At 45.7% G+C, this 21,349-nt stretch overlaps 1 protein-coding gene across 4 annotated transcripts; it reads right to left on the bottom strand.

Annotated features, from left to right (window-relative positions):
- Nucleotides 1-360: 360 nt before the first annotated feature.
- On the bottom strand, nucleotides 361-19,315 carry Cdv3 (CDV3 homolog). Of its 4 annotated transcripts, XM_045136564.1 has the most exons (6): nucleotides 18,559-19,310; nucleotides 17,819-17,895; nucleotides 7,261-7,403; nucleotides 3,800-3,959; nucleotides 3,391-3,393; nucleotides 361-2,652 (listed from the first exon to the last, which is right to left on the bottom strand). In XM_045136564.1, exons 1-6 carry the CDS (start codon nucleotides 18,871-18,873, stop codon nucleotides 2,502-2,504), a joined length of 849 nt encoding a protein of 282 aa, XP_044992499.1. In that variant the 5' UTR covers nucleotides 18,874-19,310; the 3' UTR covers nucleotides 361-2,501. The 4 variants fall into 4 exon arrangements, with proteins under 4 accessions (XP_044992499.1, XP_044992502.1, XP_004664390.1 ...); XM_045136567.1 differs by lacking the exon at nucleotides 3,391-3,393 and having other exon boundaries at nucleotides 361-2,203; nucleotides 18,559-19,315; XM_004664333.2 differs by lacking the exon at nucleotides 3,391-3,393 and having other exon boundaries at nucleotides 18,559-19,308.
- Nucleotides 19,316-21,349: the final 2,034 nt, after the last annotated feature.

Genomic DNA, 21,349 nt, shown 5'->3' with positions numbered 1-21,349 from the left:
ACCACGAGACTACATATTCAACTCAGGCCCCAGGTCTGCTTGGGCTAGAGTGAGACCCACCTCAAAAAAAGGTCCTTGCTCCTTTGGGATGTTTATCTTGTGGTTTACAGGGAAGATTCTAGTTATACTTGCTATAATTTAAGGTAACAAAGTACACTACAACTTGACTCAGTAACCTTCCCCTAAGTAACGTCAATTTCGCAGCCAGTCACTCCACATCTTTCTAACATGATTAACTCAGTAAACATTTCTCAAACACAAAGTACATTCCTGATGGAGAGCATTATCAGCCCACCCCTGCGTGTACATGACATTAGTTCACCCTTTCAGTTTTAGGACATAAACTGTCACATTCCATGATCCATATATTTACTTTTTATTGAACTTGTTAATGATACAGAGTTCTTACACTGCCAAACCATGCCTGAGAATCCAAAGAAATGGTACAATAGACAGCCTCATCCACCCATCATAAAGTATATTAAAACTTGATTCATGTGCATTTTGAGAATTTCACAATTATAATCAAAATTATGAGTTGGAACTTAAATTTGCTGCAAACCTTCAGATTTCCAGTACAGCACACCATTAAACAAACCTCTTCACATTTGTCTCAGTTCTCTTCCTAGTAACAAACCCGAAGTTTGGGAGGGGGACACTCATACTCTTCTTCAAGAGAAGTATGCGGCTCAAGGTCTGACAAGGGTTTTGGTGCCCAGAACATCTTTAATCTAACCAAGACTCTTATTTCTAACCACTCAAGCTCGCCTTGGTTGGCTCAGATAATACCATTATGGCTCAGAAGTGGCTTGGGGTCCTGTCAGGAGACAGTGTGGCCCCAGGCAGTCTGTTTCCTGCACTGACACGCTCTTCTGGACTGTGGGAAAAGGCTCCCAGCGCCCATACTGGGAGCATCACTCACCATCTACTTCATTCCCGCCAGCAGCAAGCACCTGAGCCACATTCAGAAAAGGGATTGTAATGAACCCCACTCTGCCTCTCATGGTCGTGAGCCGCTCTGGAGAATTTCTAGTGAACCAAAGATACAAGCAGGAAATTGCCAGACCATTCATCAGGTGGAAAGAAACTTGCCAGTAAGCCCGGGAACTTTTTAAAAGTCTCTTTTAAGGACTAAATACTACTGGAGAGTTCAACTGTAATTACTGAAAGCAGAAGTGCTACGTTTTTGCCCTGCCTTCTCAAATAACCACTATGAAAACACACCAGAGTTGGTAATAGCTAGCAGGACAAACCGCTTCATCTACAGCGTATCCAGTGCCTTAAAGGAATTCTGGTCAAAGGTCATCAAGGTCCATGAAACGGGAGGGTGCTGTCGGGTGAGGCTTTGCTGTGTTGCTTTGACTCTAAGGACAGGTCAGGGCACCTTTCACCTGAACAGACACCACACTCCTTCCACAGCAGTTCGGTACTCAATTAAACCTGATTAGCTGTGTTGCTTTGCCTCTCAAAGGACAGGCCAGGGGACCTTCACCTGAGCAGACACCACACTCCTTCCACAGCAGGTCAGTACACAATTTAGCCCTGATCAGAGGAAGCTTTTAGCAGCACCTCGAGTGAGGCCTCTGGTATCCATTGCCCTTTACAAAGGCTATTTGGTTCCACCTAGACATTGGCAAATTCACAGGACATTTCACAATTCCAATGCATATTCCAGGTTACTTAGCTAGGCATTATGCTCTCGAAGAACTTATTCAAAGTCAAAGCAAAAAAAGGCCTTAATGTGGAACACAGAAAAAATTGCTATCCAAATAAAAAAATTACTCAAAGAAGATTATTCCCACACACCCCTTCCCATTTGGTGGACCCAAGTTTGGTTGAATTTAATTTGTAATTACCTCAAACTACAACTAAAAATTTAAAATTGTAAATTACAGCCCTACACAGATGATCCAGTTTTTGACAGGAAGTCTAACATAGCCACAGCCTACTACAGAGTATTCCTTAGGGTGGGGCACAGGACAGGATTAATTAAGGTCACTTAAATCTTCATCTTTTACAGCAGATCAGAACCCAGATGGCTGACTTTCTGCAGGATTTCTGATAAGAATCCAATAGAGCTGGCTTCAAGGTTCCCCTGGACACTTCAGTAGCGACAGCCTTCCAATCCAGAGGCAGGACCCACATGACATCCACAGGAAGTGCAGCATCTCTGAGGTAGTCAACCCTGATGGAGGCTCAGTATCTGAACATAAAGATTTTTGAAATGACCGCTGACTGCAGGTTTTGGTTTTTATATTTGTGAAGCAATTATGAAAGAACATTGCTGAATCTAGCTTGCACATTTATGACAATGAATATTTCCCTAAATCCAATACATAAAGAAGTCGTGACACTTTGAACTTCCACAGTGCAAAAGGGCCAGTCACTGGAATTGAGGTCTGCACCGGTCAGTCACTGTAGATCCAACAGATCAGATGGTGAATGGCTGTGGTGGTTAGCTGTGGTCTGGTTATCTCGGAAGGGTTAACAAAGACCATTCCTTAATTGTACTGCAAGTGGCTGCTTTTCTGGTTTTCAAGCACAGCATACTGGTTGTCTAGCTGAAGTTTAAGGGCCTGGTTCTTTGAAACCTCCTCCCTACCTCTATTTTTGTGTCTTACTACTTCAAAGCTCTTCTCCATTTCTTTATCCCTAAGGGAAAAGAAATGTAATCAGTAAATATGTCTTCTTCACTAGAGACTTTGAAAATATTCTTCCTTGAATTAAAAAAAAAAAAAGTAGTAAGTCACCCCTTAAGAAGAATCTTGGGGAAGGACAGAAAGGGAATATAAAATTCTTAGCAAACCATTTTAAGGCTTCAATTGAACAGAAAACAGGTAATACTGTACTGAAGCTCTGTGGTCCCATCTTCTCAATAGTAATGTCTGCAAATGTTATTTTGGGACCAACTTGAGGTCAACCAGAAAGAAGCTGTGTAATGATATTCCTCCTAAGACTCACTTTTAAGTTTTAGCAATTAGTAGATAATACGTCTCTTTCTTTATGCATAAGGATAACAATTTTCTCATTCAAGTAAAGTTCTCATCATTCAACGATTTCGCCTCCCTTCTACTGTAGGGGAGTAGGTCTGATTAGATCAAGTAAAGAAAGATGTGTGTGGCAAGTCACTGCCCTCCCAGAGTCCCTTATATAGTTTGTCGGACAGCGTGGAGAAGCAAGTCCAAGTGGAGGTCTAAATTCAAGCCAGTTGTGCTCTCATTGAGACGAAAAGGCTGGGATTTACTTTAAAAGCCACCCAAAAAAAAGTTTCCATCTGATGACATTTACATTTCTTCCCACTTTATTTACTTTAAAAAATTCATGTCCCTAAATAAGATGTAGATGTGCCATATGTGGTCATTTAATCCAGGTAGCATTCATTTTAAGTACCTGCTGAAATAAGATTATTTTTAGAATTAGACTTGGAAATGCCAACATCTTTCATCTAATCACATTTAATGGGAGTGTAATAATGTAACTGATTTTACATTTTTATTTTTCATATTACAAGGAACATAAGCTTTTAATAATGTACTTATTAAAAGTACATTAAAAGTATATTATTAAAATAAGGGTAACTAAATGTAATTTATCACCACTATAAACATGAACCTCATGACAGTAAGGGCAGACAAATGTCTTTACTATTCTTCCCCTTGCCCTTTCAAGACCCTCCCCCACTCCTTCCTGCCCTCCCCACGTCTAAAGACGTAGCATACAGCCATCTAACTCAGTCATACACCCATCCCAGGCAAAGGCCAGATGTCCCACCTCATATGCAAACATTACTGGTACTTACTTCCGACTTTCTACATGCTTGGCAGTGGACTGCAGGGACGGGAACTGTGTATCGCTGTATATTTCTGGAGGTCCTTGTGGTGTTTTCCTTGTTGTGGTTAACCTGGCCCCAGGAGGCCTGTACACACCACTAGGCATTGCCGGTTCTGGGGTTTCTGTAACTAATATTTGGTAAAAGTTTAGATGAACCATTCAAGAGTCTGGTATTTTGTAAGCTCTTCTTGCATTCCCAGTCATTAATCATGGAGAAGCACCATCCCCGAGAAAAGGACCTTTGGATTACTACGTAGCTCAGCTGGTTGTGAACTCAACCAGGCCAGGCTGGCCTGGGACTTTTTTTTTCCTCACAATTTTCACTAACGTTTTGGCCTGGGACTTTTTAATGCAGCTGGACACCGAAGCCACGGCCTCACATGAACTCTACACTCCACCACAGAGCTCTGCGTTGAACAGCAGCAGGGAAATGGGCTTAAAGAGAAACCCTACCTTCTAAGGTAGTAATTCCTCTGGGTACAACTCTAGCATTCTATATAAGCAAGTTGTGAAAATGTGGGTACCTGCTGAGAAGGAAGCGTCTGGTTTGGGAGGTGGCCAGTCCTCACTAGGGACTAACTTTCGGGATGCGACACTGTAGTCCTCAGTGTCTCTAACTACATGTCAATGTGGCATTCACTTCCTTACTTTGCAAGTTGGCAAAATAAAATGCCTTTATAAATAATTTATGTAACAAAATACCTATATAGTATTTTGAATTCTAAAGATAATGACAAAAAACAGTCAAGGCTTATTTCTTCCTTTTCCACCACACCAATAGTATTCACGGTTTTGTTTCCTTAGAAAACATGTGAGGGTCAATTGTGACAAAATGCGTTATATAATGTATGAAAGTCTTCAATAAATGAAAGGGGGGGCACTTGAGGAGCCGCCTCATCTTTCACTATGACTTTGGAGACATTGCCCTCCAGATTTTCTCTCTCAACAGACTCAATTCGGTCAAGTAAGGTTAGGAGTATGTCTCTGGCTGGAGAAGCTCAGTGGTAGAGTACTTGCCTAGCATAATCAAATTTTTGCGGGGGGGGGGGGGGCATATGGAGGGACAGATCCTTAGGCACCACAAACTCTGAAAAGAAATCCCAATATTTCTAAAAACATCTTATATACTTACTATCTGTAATATAATAAGAATCATTGGAATGCTACTATAAAATAGCATAAAAGGCTGTTTTGTATGGTGTTTGCATGGGAGGAAAGCCTTACATATTTAGTATTTACTGAGAGCCCAAACTGGACTCAGGAAAGAAATGAACAAACTTGCTGGGCCTGGTGAACATGTTTGTGATCCCAACACATGGGAGTCTGAGGCATGAGAATCACTGTGTTCAAAGCCAGGCCTGAGCTATACAGTCAATTTTTGGACAACCTGCAGAATTTATTGAGATCCTTCCTGCCTTCAAAAATCAAAACAAACCCCAAACATTTGTGAACCTCATATTCTATCCAGTAGCCACAGGAGACTATTGTAGATGAGTCAAGTGAACTAATATCTAAAATTCAAATTAAGTACTACACCAAAAACCATACTGGGGACAAGGCCTGTGTAAGGAAAGCAAGACTGAGTGGTAGAGGGAGAAGCTGCAAGGTGTGACAACCCTGGGGAGGGCCTCAGTGTCAGGATGGAAATATTAAGCAAAGGTGGGCGTGGTGGTGCACACCTTTAATACCAGGCAGAGGTAGGAGGATCACCATGAGTTCTAGGCTACCCTGAGACTACAGTGTAAATTTCAGGTCAACCTGGGCTAGACCAAGACATTACCACAAAATACAAAATAAAATTCTTTTTAAAAAGAAAAAGTCAAACCAGGTGTGGTGGTGCACGCCTTTAATCCCAGCACTCGGGAGGCAGAGATAGGAGGATCGCTGAGAGTTCGAGGGCACCCTGAGACTCCATAGTGAATTCCAAGTCAGCCTGAGCTACAGTGAGACCCTATCTTGGGAAAAGAAAAGAAAAAGTCATGAAAAACAGAACCAACATGAAAACTAGTGTAGGGGCTGAAGAAATGGCTCAGCCGTAAAGGCGCTTGCATGTGAAGTCCAAGGACTTATGTTCTACTCTCCAGATCACATGTTCTCCAGATGCACAAAGGTGAAGCAAGCACAAGGTCACACATGCCCACTAGGTGGCACAAGTGTCCGGAGCTTGACTGCAGTAGCTGAGGCCCAGGAGCACCAATTCTCTCACTTTATCTGTCTGCCTAGGATGCAACAGGGACAGGGAAAGAGGAAAAAAGGGGAAAGGGAGGGAGGGCTTCTGTTTACAGAAGCCAATGCAAGCCGCTGCAACAGACTGAGAAATCAACAAAAGTTGATTTACTACCTCCAGACCTCTACAGAAAAAGCTTCTGACACTAAGGAAAGCATTCCAGGCCAGAGGCCAAAAACAGGCCTGCAGGAATGGTGTTTCTGGTACACACTCAGAATGCGGAGGATCAAGTTCAAGAGAAAAACCAAGCTGGGTATATATTGCCTGTCATCCCAGCACTGGAGGCTAGGCCAGAAAAATCAAAACCCTGTCTTGGGTTTGTAATCCTAGCTAGCACTTGGGAGGTAGAAGCAGAAGGATCAGGGTCCACAGCCAGCCAGCCTTACTTAGCAACATAGCAAGTTTGAAGCCATCTTGGTCTCAGAATATGCAATGAACAAAAATGTGAAGGTTAAACATAACCACTGATGATTGATTCTTACCAGCAATACTAGTCCTGGCAAGATAGGAGCAGGAGGGTCAGATTTCAAGACCAGTTTCAGCTACTTAGCAAGTTTGAGGCCAACTTGGTCTACCTTAAGACCTTACTTCTGAGGGAGCTGTAGACTGCTCAGTAGGCATGTGCAAGGTTCTGTGGTCAATTTCCAGCACAGCAAAATGAAAACAAGCAAACCAAAGATTTCTTTAGCACCAAAAAACCAATTCTATAGCCCTTCGGGGTGAGAAAGCAGTCCTGCCAGGAAGTCATGATTCAAGGCAGGACACCGGGCGTGGTGGCACACACCTTTAATCCCAATACTCAGGAAGCAGAGGTAGGAGGATTGCTGTGAGTTCGAGGCCACCCTGAAACTACATAGTGAATACCAGGTCAGCCTGGGCTAGAGAGCAAGACCCTTCCTCGAAAAACCAAAAAAGGAGGAAGGCAGGAGGTATAACCAAATGGGAGTCATTGCCTAGCCCAGTGCTTGCCTTGGCTTCATGACCAAACGCTGCAGTCAGTCAATCAAATCCAAGTTAAAACTTGAGCAGCCTATAAGAGAATAGTATCTCAGCTTCAATGTTTCTTCCATTGAAATCTTCACAGAAAAATACACAGACCCCTCTCTCCTAGGATGGAGAGGAGCCCACTGACCCAAGCCTACAAGCATGCAATTGGACAGAAGACCACATACAAAAGAGCTCTTTTCAAAAGGAAACATTACCAATTACTGGAGCAGGAGGGGCCTGTACCGGAGCAGTTTTATTCCAGGGACCTGAAGATTTTTCTACACCTCCACCACCTCCACCTTCTTCCCAGTTATCTCCTGGATCTTCTCTCTTTTCATTATCATCATCTTCCTTTTCACTATTGAAAAAGCAAACAAGTGAATGCAATTAATAAGTTACCAGTAAAATGGTCAGTCCAAACCCTGTATTTAATTTTTTTTTGGTTTATTTGGGGGGGGGGAATTAGGGGAGAGAATGGGCACACCAGGGCCTCCAGCCACTGCAAACAAACTCCAGATGTGTGCGCCCCCTTGTGCATCTGGCTAACGTGGGTCCTGGGGAATTGAGCTTCGAACTGGGGTCCTTAGGCATCACAGGCGAGAGCTTAACCACTGAGCCATCTCTCCAGCACCAAACCCTGTATTTAAGTCACCATTTATTTTGGTGACCCTGGCGAAGTCACTTAATCTCTTGACAGCCTAAATGCCTCACTTGTTTTAAAAAAGTGGGGAAGACAAGATTTTATATATAATACATGTTGGGATTTCCAATTACTTTCCGTGAGAGGAAATAGTCACTGCCAAAAAAAACAGTATCTGGGGCTGGAGGGGTGGCTTAGCAGTTAAGGTGTTTGCCTACAAAGCCAAAGGACCTAGGTTCAATCCCCCAGGACCTATGTTAGCCAGATACACAAGGGGGTGCACACGTCTGGAGTTCATTTGCATTCGCTGGAGGCACTGGCGCGCCCATTCTCTCCCCACTTTCTCTGTCAAATAAAAAACTATTTTTTAAAAAACAAAACAAAACAGTATGTGGTTGTTCACTACCAGCCTTGGCTATCTACCAAATTTGAGGCTACCTTGAGCTACAGGAGGCTCCATTCAAAAAAAGAGGAGGGAAAAGATAAAAGAGGAGCCAGCCATGGATGCAGTAATCCCCCAGTTAAAGGATGAGGCAAGATCATGAGTTTGACACCAGTTTGACACATACAGCAAGACCCTATCTGAAAATAAGAGTTCAAAAAATCTCTGGTCACACCCACCTTTTTGCAGATCACTTACATACACTCAGAAAAATTTAGTATTCCATCACCACCGACCAACTCCATCACTGCATCACCCACCTACCACCCACCATTGAAAGAAAAAAACAATTAGTCCTATCTAACATACTGATATGCATGCCTGTGTGACAGCCTGCAGGACGATTTTAAGTGCTGGACCCTAAGTGAAGCATGAGGGCAAGAGACTGATGCACCCCGAAAGGGAGAGGCAAGGGTGACTTAAATAAGGCTTAACCAAACAATTACAAGACTGCCCCAGACCAAAGCATATAAGCTGGCATTTATGGTACTAAGTTTATTTTTAGTGAGCAAATGAAAGGTTTTTGCAAAATTGTAATTTTACTTGCTAATCCTACTGCACATGTGCCAGAATGCTCATGAGACGAGAATTCTTATTCGACAGCCAACAGAGAAGCCGGCCTGTGGCTCAGCATTGCCGTCGGTGCCGGGGTCCTGCTCATCTCAGTCTTTCAGCTGACAGTGAGACACACACACAGCCGCCAAACACGTCCTTGTCACCCATTAAAAAAGAAAACAGGAGTAGGGTTGCGTGTCTACGATCCTAGCCCTCCAAAGCCTGAGGCAGGAGCACAGGTCTGAAGCCAGCCATGATACAGTGAGACCATCTGAAAACCCTGGAACACAAAATACATGAAGAGTGTCTTTGGCGAGGTGAGGACTTGGGCACACATGTCATCGCAGACAGAACTCTGGAGGCTGAGTTTGAGGCCAGCCTGGTGGGGCACGCCTTTAATCCCAGCGCTCGGGAGGAAGAGGGAGGAGCAGTGAATTCCAGGTCAGCCGGCGCTAGCGCGTGGCCCTACCTGGAAAAACCAAATGCAGAAAACGGACACTTGCTGGATAGCTGCTACGCCACACAGCGCCCCCTCACTGTGTGTCACCGCAGCGCTACACCAAGCCGACCCTCAGGCAAGCGCTGCGCAGACATTCATGCGCTCTCCCTCAGGAAAAAGTAGCAGAGCCAAGTCAGAAGGGCTCCAGGAACCCATACTTTCTCTGCCTTCTTGTATCTCATCCTCTTTATGGCTTTAAAATACAACATGGAGCCGGGTGTGGTGGCACACGCCTGTAATCCCAGCACTTGGGAGGCAGAGGCAGGAGATTGTTGTGAGTTGGAGGCCACCCTGAGACTCCATAGTGAATTCCAGGTCAGCCTGGGCTAGAGTGAGACCCTACCTTGAAAAACCAAAAACCAAAACAAACAAACAAATACAACCTGGAAATTCTATTTTGAGATTTGAGAAATTCAATTTCTTTACTGAGAATTACCATTTTATTTATGAAAAATACTTTTTTGTAATGTGAACGTACCATTTATTTTGTTCATAGTGCTGACATTTGGGCAAGACTTGGCAGGCATCACATAGCTCCACTAGGTATGAAAACTGAAGGCTGGCATCATCTAAAGGTCTGGCAGACAGTGCTGGTTGTTAGCTGGGACTGTCACCCCAGATACCTCCAAGTGGCATGAGCTGAGGCAGAACGCTATCCTTACCTTACACTGGAGGTTAACTAGAGAATCCATAAAAACCCCTTTCCTCAACACTAGAGGGAAGCAGCTAACACAGAAACAGGCCTGGCAGAGCTGCTGGAAGCAGGAGTCCTCATTGTACTATAAGGGTACAGTAAAATGGGAAGCCTGAATGCCTGTTGATCTATGCGTAGCCTTGAATCTTTAGATGTCACTACAATTCCAAAGAATCTTTTCAGTTGCCTTCCTGCTACATTGGTATCTCTCCTCTGTGCCCACAGCACTCTGTCTATCTCTAAAACCACCTGCTGGGATCTACTAAGAGTGAATTACAACTGGGAAACCACACACAATATTTGTTATACAGCACTCTCCTAAGAATTTGCTATAGTGAGTCTACCTGGGATTCAGAGTGATTTATTTTCAGGGGCTGAAGAGATAAATGGAGCTGGTCTGCAAGGCCTAACAACTCGGTTTGATCCCTCAGTACCCGTGTAAAGTCAGGGGCACAAAGTGGCATATGCATCTGGAGTTTGTTTGCATGGGCTAGTGACCCTGGTGTGGCAATTTTCTTTCTCTCTCTGCTGGCAAATATTTTTTTAAATCACACTGAAGCTCAAATGTCAAGCCCTTTAATCACCATTTCATGACTTCTTGCAATAACCTGTCTATGATGACCTTACCTTGAATAAGATCAATTCATTTAACATATTAAATATCCTTAGTAATTACTTTTGGGGCTGACTGCGAAAGAGCCCTAACATAGTATGGTTTGCTGGTACCAAAATACCTGACCCCCAGGCTTTTTGAATTTTTTTTTTTTTTGAGACAGGGTCTCATGTAAAACAAGAAGCAGGCTTCAGATTTTTAATCACTCTTCTGCCACTCCCTTGTGCACCCAATTCCTTCTCTTTCTCACTCTCTACTTGCAAATAAAAATAAAATGTTGAAAAATTAGTATTTAATGCAGTGTTTATAAGAATATTCAGTATATAAGGTTAAATATTTTAGTCCTTAAATCCCAAATGGTTTCCAACCTTTAAGCTTTTCCTAGAAGTGTTAGAATTCCCCTTTATTAAATAATTACTAATTCCAGGTTTTGAGGACCCACAAAACCAGCTTCCCAGAAAAGGAATTTTCTCAATGTTAATAGGTTAGAAAAACACCTCTCAGATGGCCACCGAGGAGCTGTAACTAGAAGTTAAGAACAACGACAATATAAAACATCAGAGCAGATTTGGTTTGGGAGATGGCAAAGCCTGCTGACCTGGGTTCAACTGCCTAGTACTCCCCAGACGCAAAGTGGCACACCCATCTGGTGTTTGCTGTTCCCAGAGACCCTGGCACCCCCCCCACACACACACACACAGCTGATCTACCTTAGCACAAACAACATGAACACTCATACCAGCCGAACTTCACCGTCCTTGGCAAGGAAAAGGTGTATCATTTAATAAGCATCAAGTGTAGGCAAAAATATCACCTGAACCCTGGAGTATGGATGCTAGAATGGACTAAGACTGCCTGTCTCTTGAAAATGCCTTTAAACCCAACACTTTAAGAGGCAGAGGATCATCATGATTTCAAGGCCAGCCTAAGAGTACAAAGTGAACTCCAGGTCAACCTGGCCTACAATGAAACCCTACCTTAAAAAAAAAAAAATTGGCCAGCCAGGCCAAATGAGCCAACCGGTACAATAGTGGCACGTCTGTCACAGTGGAAACCAATTGTCCTCTAATTGGACTGGAGGCCCACTCCATGGGAGGGAATACATCCCTGATACTGAAAACCTAAAACAGGTAGTCATGAGCCCTAGGGGTGTAACGTCTGCTACTGTCTGGCTAAATGTACATACTATGCTCATCAAACTGTCCAGTAAGCACTTCTCTTAATGTTCATACCTGTATATTAATGCTACTCTCACTTTTGTTTGAGAACCTTCTCTTTTCAGATGGCAGTGACATTGGGAAGACTCAGAAGGCATCATGGTGCTGGAAAGAAGTTGACAGGAATGCTCAGCACTGCAATATCTCCACCACACCTTCCAAGGCTCTGGGTCCATTGCAGAAGAGGTGGAGGAAGGAATGTAAGAGCCAAAGGAAGGGTAGGACTCCTTACAACGTGCTCCTCCAGACACAAAATGGCCTGGATATCCATGTCCTCACAGTGCCTGACATTACCTACACAAGACCACCATAATAGGAGGAAAAGATCATGACATCAAAATAAAGGAGAGACTGATTGAGAGAGGGAGGGCATTATCATGGAATATTGTTTATAATCATGGAAGTTCTGCCACATAGTGAGCTCAATCAATACCAGCCCAATTGGAGAAAAAATGGACCACAGAAATATATAAATGCTGAACACAATGGCTCAACCGTTTAATCCCAGCACTCCAGAGGCTACGGTAGTAAGATGGACATAGGCTGGAGGCCAGCATAGACTACAGAGTTCCAGGTCAGCTAAGGATAGAATGAAAGCCTGTCTTAAAAAAACAAGTAAATGAACAAAGATAGGATGGACTAAAGAGATTGCTTAGTGGTTAAGGTGCTCGCCTGTAAAGCCAAAGGATATGTTCAATTCCCCAGGACGCACGTAAGCCAGGTGGACAAGGTGGTGTGTGCATCATTTGCAGCAGCTGAAGGCCCTGGCAAGCCCATTCTCTCTGACTCTTTTTCTCTTTCTCAAATAAATAAAATAAAATAAAAATAAGATAGGGAGATGGAGATATTGCTTAGTGGCTAAGGCATTTGCCTGTAAAGCCAAAGGACCTCAGTTTAATCCCCCAGGACCCACGTAAGCCAGATGCACAAGGTGGCGCATGCCCCTGGAGTTTATCTGCAGAAGATGGAGGCCCTGGCATGCCCATTCTCTCTATCTGCCTCTCTCTCTCAAACAGATTAAAAAAAAAAAAAAAAAAAAGACAGGAGATTTATACTCAATGGGAACGTTTCAATGTAAATATTCTGTATTACAACTTAAAACAAATTTCTAAAACTTCATAAACCTAAAACATTTTTTCCCCTTCCTTCCAAAGAGAGATACGTTCCACATGGCCAGCATTCCAGTCTTCAAGAAGACAAGAAAAGAGACCAAGAGGCCATCTACAACAGGAGTCACATATAGGCAGGCAGTCTACCATCCTGAACAGGAGTATTCTCACAACTCCCTCCCTCACAGTTATAGGTCAAACGCTAACTCTATTAGAAACAGCTTTTTTTTTTTCCCCTGGAGACGTGGTCTTACTAAATTGACCAGTAGGCCTGGAACTTTGAATTCTCTTGCCTTGGCTTTCTCAGCAACCAGGGAGGGTCTGCCCAGTTTAATCTTTCCCGAAGTACAGACATTATTTGAGAGGGAGAATGGATGCACCAGGGCCCGTAGCTGCTGCAAATAACTCCGGACGCATGTGCTACCTTGTGCATCAGGCTTACATGGGCACTGGGGAATCAAATCTGAGTCCTTAGGATTCACAGGCAAGCACTTTAACCACTAAGTCATCACTCTAGCCATGAAGTACATACCTTTAAAAACATGAAGGAAGCCAAGTACTTGGGAATCAAACAAGTCCAATCACGTCTACTGAGCATTACTAGAAAGCCATCTTGAGTCAGGAGGAGTTTGGAGATGTAGTTCAGGTCCTGGTTTCAACGCCTGACACTCCCTACACCACTGCTTTCTTCAATTCCCCACTACCAACAGTTTTTGGTCTGGTAAACTCACAAAATGATGGGAGAACCCCCAAAGACGACACTAAATGCCTGGGTCTTGTAGGTATTGAACATGTTAAAAATATTAAGGGTTTTTCATGCTACTTTTGAGCATAACCATGATGAAGTCAAAGACAGGTTTCAATTAAAGAAAAGCTTTCCTCTACTATCACATACACTCAGTAGCTTTCTGTACAAATCGGAAGCTTCAGATGAGGGAGTCTGAAATCATCTCATTTCTTTAAACTGAGAAACAATGATTTTTTAAATCTTAAAACAATGGAAGAGATTTTTAAAAACACAAGTGTAGGGGCTGGGAAGATGGCTCAACAATAAAAGGCACTTGCTTGCAAAACCTGCCACCCAAAGTTCAATTTCTCACTCTCCATGTAAAATCCAAAGCACAAATTGGCATGTGTCTAGAGTTCACTTGCAGTGGCAGGAGGCCCTACGTGGTGCTTCCTTTTTTATTTTCTCTCACAAATGAATTTACATGTTATACTATTACATTATATATAGTATATATGATATGTATATATATAAAATAACACATGTATATGGTATGTTACACTATGTAAATCATGATAATCCCCCACCACAACTTTCTTTTTCCCCTCCCATATCTTTTCTTCCCCAGAATCCCTTCTTTCTGACTATCATAAACTGGACTTAATAAAATATTCCTTAACCAGCTGGCATGGTGGTACATGACTTTAATCCCAGAACTTAGAAAACTGAGGCAGGAAGATCACAGAGTAAGATCCAGGTCAGCCTAGGCTAGTGAAACCCTATATTAAAAAATCCAAAAATAAAGTATTTCAACCAACTAATCTAACTGAAAGAAGTTTGTTTTCTTGGGGCTAGAGACTTGGCTCAGATGCACAAAGTGGCACATGTGCCTAGAGTTTGTTCGCAGTGCCCACTCTCTCACTCCTCTTACAAATAAATAAAAATACTTTATTAAAAAATATTTTATTTTTATTCATTTATTTGACAGAGAAAGAGGGAGGGAAGGAGAAAGAATGGGCACACTAGGCCCTCCAGCCACTGCAAATGAATTCCAGACGCAAGCACCCCTGTGTGCATCTGGCTAATGTGGGTCCTGGGGAATCCAGCCTCGAACTGGGGCCTTTAGGCTTCACAGGCAAGTATTTAACCACTAAGCCATCTCTCCAGCCTTAAAAATACTTTTTAAAAGCCAGGCATGGAGGTGCATGCCTTTAATCCCAGCATTCTGGAGGCAGAGGTAGGAGGATCACTGTGAATTCGAGGCCACCCTAAGACTACATAGCAAGTTTCAGGTCAGCCTCGGCTAGAGCAAGACCTTATCTCAAAAAAAAAAATAATTAAATAAAAATTTGTTTTCTTGAGTTTTAAACATAACTTAGACGCCACCCCCAAAGAATGAGGCCTCTTGGTCCCCACAAGGAATGTCAATAACGCCACTGAAGACACTCAGAACTGGGGTACAGGAGAGGGGATATGAGTTTAACCTTTTTATTTAAAAGGGGGGGGGAAGGGGCTAGAGAGATGGCTTTGTGGTTAAGCATTTGCCTGTAAAGCCTAAGGACCCCAGTCCGAGGCTCGATTCCCCAGGACCCATGTTAACCAGGTGCACAGAGGGTGTGTACATCTGAAGTTCGTTTGCAGTGGCTGGAGGCCCTGGCATACCCATTCTCTCTGTGTCTGCCTCTTTTTGTCACTCTCAAATAAAGGCTGGGGGGATAGAGAGATGACTTAGCAATTAAGGAGCTTGCCTGCAAAGCCTAAGAACACAGGTTTGATTCCCTAATACCCAAGTAAGCCAGATGCACAAAGGGACACATGCATCTAGAGCTCCTTCACAGTGGCTAAAGGTCCTGGCATGCCCATTCTCTCCATCTGCCTCCTTCTCTCAAATAAATAATTAAAGACTGGAGAGATGGCTGAGCAGTTAAGGCCCTTGCCTGCAAACCCCAAGGATCTAGGTACAATTCCCCAGGACCCACAAAAGCCAGATTCACAAGGTGGTGTATGTGTCTAGAGTTCTTTTGCAATGGCTGAAGGCCCTGGCATGCCCACTGCCTCTCAAATAAGTAAAAGTGTTTTTAAAAATCTTATAATAATCCCACACCTAGGAAAACTGTAGAGGAAATGATGGTGATAGGCTAGTGGTTAACCCTAGAAGTAAAGTGGAGGGACCTTCTTTTGTAATAGGAATGTTCAGTATCTTGAACAGTGAATTCCAGATCAGCCTGAGCTACAGCAAGACCCTACCTTGAAGAACCAAAAGAAAATACCAGCACTAGGGAGGCTGAGGTAGGAGGATTGCTGTGAGTTCAAGGGCACCCTGAGACTCCATAGTGAATTCCAGGTCAGAGGGGCTAGAGGGTGACCCTACCTCGAAAACACCAAAAAACAAACAAACAAAAAAAAACAAAAGAAAAAGAAAAAAAAATTATTTAGAGAGAGGCAAAGAGAGGAGAGAGCAACTGCAAACAAATCCCAGACCCAAGCTCCACTGTACTTCTGGCTTTATGTGGGTACTGGGCAATCAAACCGGGGTCCTTAGGCTTTGCAGGCAAGCATCTTAACTCCTAAGGTATCTCTCCAACGCCAGATTTTGTCATTTTAATAGTTTTATTTAGCAATAAGAAAGAAAAAGGGCTGGAGAGAGATGGCTTACTGGTTGGGAATCTTAGGGACCCAGGTTCAATTTCCCAGATCCCAAGTAAGCCAGATGCACATGGCGGTACATGCGTGTGAAATTTTTTTGCAGTAAGCTAGAGGCCCTGGCATGCCCATTTTCTAAAATAAATAAATAAAATCAAAGGTGTGGCAGTGCATGCCTTTAATCCCAGCACTCAGGAGGCAGAGATAGGAGGATCACCATGAGTTTGAGGCCAGCCTGAGTCTACATAGGGAATTCCACATCAGCCTGAGTTACAGCAAGACCCTACCTCAAAAAACAAAAACAACATCCACTAAGTTCAAGCCAGACTGACCGCGTGGTATAGGACTGTACAACCAGCATTCAGAAGTTAGAAGATGAGCAGCTCAAGGTCATTCCCGCCTACCTTCCGAGTTTAATCAGCCTTAAGTGAGACCTTGTCTCAAAATAATAGAAACTCAAGACAGGCATGGTGACGCACACCTTTAATCCCAGCACTCAGAAGGCTGGGACAGAAGGATCACAGTGAGCTTGAGACCAGCCTGAGACTACACAGGGAATTCCAGATCAACCTGGGCTGGAGCAAGACTCTACCTCAAAAAACCAAATACAAAAACAAAAGCTTGGGGCTGGAGGAATAGTTTGCAGTGGCTGGAGGCTCTGGCCCACCCATTCTCTCCCTCTCTGCTTGCAAATAATTAAGGAACCCCCTTAATGTAACTTGATTAGACCTAAGAAAATGGTCAAGTAAACTATATGTATACACTTGAAATAATGCTACTACAGATGGCATGACAAAGGGCAAAACATGAGAAATGGGAGATTTACACTGAAAGACTGAAGTTCCAACACCAACATTTTAAATAACACTGGGCTGGAGAGATGGCTTAGTGGCTAAGGCACTTGCGTGAAAAGCCTAAGGACCCAGGTTCCATTCCCCAGTACCCACGTAAAGCCAGATGCAAAAGATGGTCACATTTGTCTAGAGTTCGTTTTCGGTGGCTGAAGGCCCTCACTCATGTGCCCATTCTCTCCCTCCGCCCTCACACAAATAGAATATTTAACAGCCCCCACCCCCCAAAAAAAGGAGTAGAGGTTGGTGGTGGCTCATGCCTTTAATCCTAGCCCTCGGGAGGCTGAGGTAGGAGGATTGCCATTCGAAGCCACCTTGAGACTCCAGGTTAGCCAGGACCAAGGAGCTAAGACCCAACCCTGAAAACAACAACAAAAACCCCCACAAAATCTTAGTTGTCTCAATTAAAAAAAAAAAGCCTAAGCAAGCTGAGCTAGAAATAAACTCTCACAGGATTTTAGAGACGGCAGCTAATTTGACGTGCACACCTGAGGTCCTCCTCCCCCGAGAGAGGAATAGCCAGTAACCGAGGACGCTGCCCTGATGCTGCTTTGGGGCTCAAGAAAAGTTTTAGTAGTCTATCGTGGTGTCCCAAGCCCTTAATCCCAGCACTGGGGAGGCAGAGGTTGGAAGATCGCTGTGAGTTCGAGGCCACCCTGAGACAAATTCCTGGTCACCCTGGGCTGAGAGCAAGACCCGACCTCGAAAATCCAAAGAAGAAACTTGTGCCCAACACGTGTCCCCCTAAGGCTTATCTAAATCCAGCTGAAAAATCACACCAACCTTATTTGCATCGCTTGAACTCTGAGTCCGCTGTAATCGACCTCTTTTTGTTCAAATTCTTTCCATTCATCTTCATCCTGCGAAAGAAACATCACGTATCAATTAAAGCTCTTTGTAAACAGGTGCCCCGGCTATTTAAATACTTTTTTTTGTTTTTAAAGGCAGTGAGGGGAGGAGGTACTCATGGAATCTAAAGTGTAGCCCGAGTCCTTCTGTGATCCCGAAACGTGCCCAAGTTGTCCAACATCCTCCCTCCGGGGCGCCTCGTCCCCCTCGCGCAGCAAAGCTGTGACTTAAAGGCAACTACGGGGAAAGCCCGGCGTTGAAATCGATGGGTCATTCCACAAGTCCATTTCCAGCTCCAAGTGGCCACGACAACAACGAGTCACCCCCTCCCCCCCCACCCGACCACGTTTGCGGGCGAAAACTCATGTCCAAGCAAGCGGGCTCGAGCCAGGGCAGCCGCAGCCCAAGGGTCTCTGGATGGAGGGTGCGGGGCACGGACGGACTCCCGAGTCCGAGCCGACGAATCGCAGCACAAGACGGGCCCGGGGTGGAGAAGGCGGGTGTGGGGGTGGTGGTGGCATCGAACCCGGGTTCGAGCGAGCCCAGTCCCGACATGGGGGGGGGTGAGAGGAAAGCCTAGGTCACGTGGCCGCCCGCGGCTCGTCCCGGGCGCCTGGCGGAGGCGGGCACATGGGGGGGAGGGGAAGAGGGGTGCCCTCCCGGGTTCCCCTCACCTTCGTCACGGCCTTGATGGCCCCAGAGCCCGAGATGCCACCGTCTCCCGGCCTGGTTCCCGTTCCGGTGAGCCCGCCGTCTCCGGACCTGGTCCCGACGCCCGAGATGCCACCGTCGCCCGACCTGATCCCAGTTCCTGTCCCGCCATCGCCCGGCCTGCTTCCCGCGCCCGTCCCTCCGTCGCCCGGTCTGGCTCCCGTCCCGCCGCTCGCGCCCGCCGCGTTAGCCGCCGCTCGGTTGCTCCGTTCCTTCTTCTTCTTCTTGTCCCTCTTGGCGAAGAAGTTATCGAGGCTCCGCTCCTCCGTCTCGGCCATGGCCGCGGCCCGGATGGGTGGAGCCGGCGGCGTTGAGATGGGGGGCAAAGAGGGAGGCGGTGGTTTGCCTGCGCTCCGGGGTCGAGGCCCCGGGGAGGAGGAGGAGGAGAGGGGGGGGCTTCTGAGTTTCACGGGGTCGCCGAGGCGCGTGCGGCGGGGCGGGCGGCTCCCTTACACACGCACGCTCCACCCCCCCGCGTGCCGGGAGACGATGGTACAGGCCGTCTCCTCCGCGGTGGGACTCCCGCGCTACCCAGGCCGCCGCGAGCACGGAGCGTGAGCCCGGCCGTTCCACCGCCCGAGGAGGCTGGGGGAAGGGTGGTGGAAAAAGAAAAAAAAAAAAAAAACCGCGCGCGGGCCCGAGACACCGGCGAGCGGCGACGCGTGCGGGAAGGAAGCGGCGCGCAGGCCCCGAGATGGGAGGGAGGAAGGGAGGGAAGGAGAGGGGGACGGGGAAGGGGAGGAGGAGGCGAGGGCGGGCCAAGCAGACGAGAGAAGGCAGCGCCTGCGCCTGCGTGCTCGGTTCCTCCCGCCGCTATGGGCGCGCCGACGGGGGTGGGGTGGGTGGGGCTGACGGGAGGAGGCGGAGCTGGACGGAGAGCCAATCAGATGCCGGGGCGAGGCGCTTAGGTGATAATCTGGCCCTCCCGCGGGGCGGGGCCTCGGCGTGCGGGGCGGGGCGGCCGTATGCAAAGTGAGTGACGTGTACAGTGGTTCCCGCTGCCGATTGGCCAGTGCTTTTTTTGCCTTGAGGACGAGCATTTGGAGGGTTGGTGACTTGGCTGAAGAGGACCGAGCCCGAGGGGCGGGTGTGTCCTGGTGGGGCGCATGCGTCGGGCTGCACGTGTGTGTGTGTCTGCTCGCCGGCAAGACTGTGGCCTTGGGAGTAGATTGAACTTTGATGAAAGGGAGAGGAGGGAAAAAAAAAAAGAGCTATCTTAAGCCAGCTATGTTAAAAAATTGTTCCTGCGTCTTGGCTTTCTTCTGTACTTTCACCTCCTCTGGTCCGGCAGCCATTACTTTTCGTCTTTGAGAAGTGATTTTTTTTTTTTTTTTTTTTTAATCAGAGGAGCAGTGGATTAGTAGAAGTTGATGTCCTACTTACTGGAAGATCTTTAATAAATCATTACAGCCTGGCGTGGTGGCTCACACCTTTAATCCCAGCACTCTGGAGACAGAGAGGTAGGAAGATGGCCTTGAGTTTGAAGCCAAGCTGGGCTAGAGAATGAACTTCAGGTCAGCGTAGGCTGTCAAAATAAATAAATAATTAAAAACAAATCAAAAGCCCAGTGGATAAATAAAAGGGAACTGGTTTTGGAGAATGGGCGCGCCAGGGCCTCTAGCCCACTGCAAACGAGCTCCAGGTGCCTGTGCCACCATTTTCATCTTGCTTATATGGGTTCTCGGGACTCGAAGCTGGGCCCTTAGGCTTCTTAGGCAAACTCCTTCACCCGTTAAACCATCTCTCCAGCCCCGGACTGCATTTTCTACCAGATGTGTTTTTCAAGATCAAAATAAGTGTGACCTTGTATAGAGTCTCACCGGAACATTGATGGACACCAGTCTTCCAAGATGCGGGACAGGTGGGCTTGAGATTTCTGTTGGTAAAGAGAGTTTGATTGGGCATATGCCAGCCCTGGGTTCAATCCTCAGTGTCACAAAAAGGAGGGGAGGGAGGGAAAAGGCTGATCCTGGTAGGAGGCTAACAGTCCAGCCCCATATCATTTTAATGTTTTATTTTTCCAGTACTGTGGATTGGAACTAGGGGCCTTGCGCACACTAGGCAAGTTGCCGTTCTACTGAGCTATGTCTCCACCCAGACAGATGATTTCAGTTTCTTAAGGATTTGTTTGTTTGAGGTAGGATCTTGCTCTAGCCCAAGCTGGCCTCAAATTCACAGCAATCCACTTACCTCTGCCTCCCTGGTGCTGGGATTAAAGTCATGGTGCCTGGCTTTTTAGGTTTTTTTTTTTTTTTTTCAATTTTTCTTTTAATTCATTCATTTGAGAGCGACAGGCAGACAGACAAAGAGGCAGAGAGAGAGAGAGAGAGAATGGGCGTGCCAGGGCCTCCAGCCACTGCAAGCGAACTCCAGACGCGTCGTGTGCCACCTTGTTCATCTGGCTTACGTGGGTCCTGGGGAATTGAGCCTCAAACCGGGGTCCTTAGGCTTCTCAGGCAAGTGCTTAATTGCTAAGCCATCTCTCCAGCCCCTTTTTAGTTTTTTTTTTTTTTTTTTTTTTTTTTAGACCCGCTCTCCCTGGCCTGAACTCACTATGTAGACCAGGCTGGCCTTGAACTCATGGCGATCCACTTGCCTCAGCCTCTCAAGTGCTGTTATTATAGACAGCCACTAGTTTAGGTAGATAAGTTTTAATTTAGTTTTATTTATTCTTTTACTTATTTGAGAGAGAGAGAGATGGTTTAGTGGTTAAGGACTTGGCTGTGAAGCCTAAGGACCCAGATTTAATCACCC

This window comes from Jaculus jaculus, chromosome 17 (assembly GCF_020740685.1).
Source record: "Jaculus jaculus isolate mJacJac1 chromosome 17, mJacJac1.mat.Y.cur, whole genome shotgun sequence".
Taxonomy (NCBI): domain Eukaryota; kingdom Metazoa; phylum Chordata; class Mammalia; order Rodentia; family Dipodidae; genus Jaculus; species Jaculus jaculus.
The sequence above is the reverse complement of the archived record's forward strand: the minus strand, read 5'-3'. Positions and strand labels throughout refer to the sequence as shown.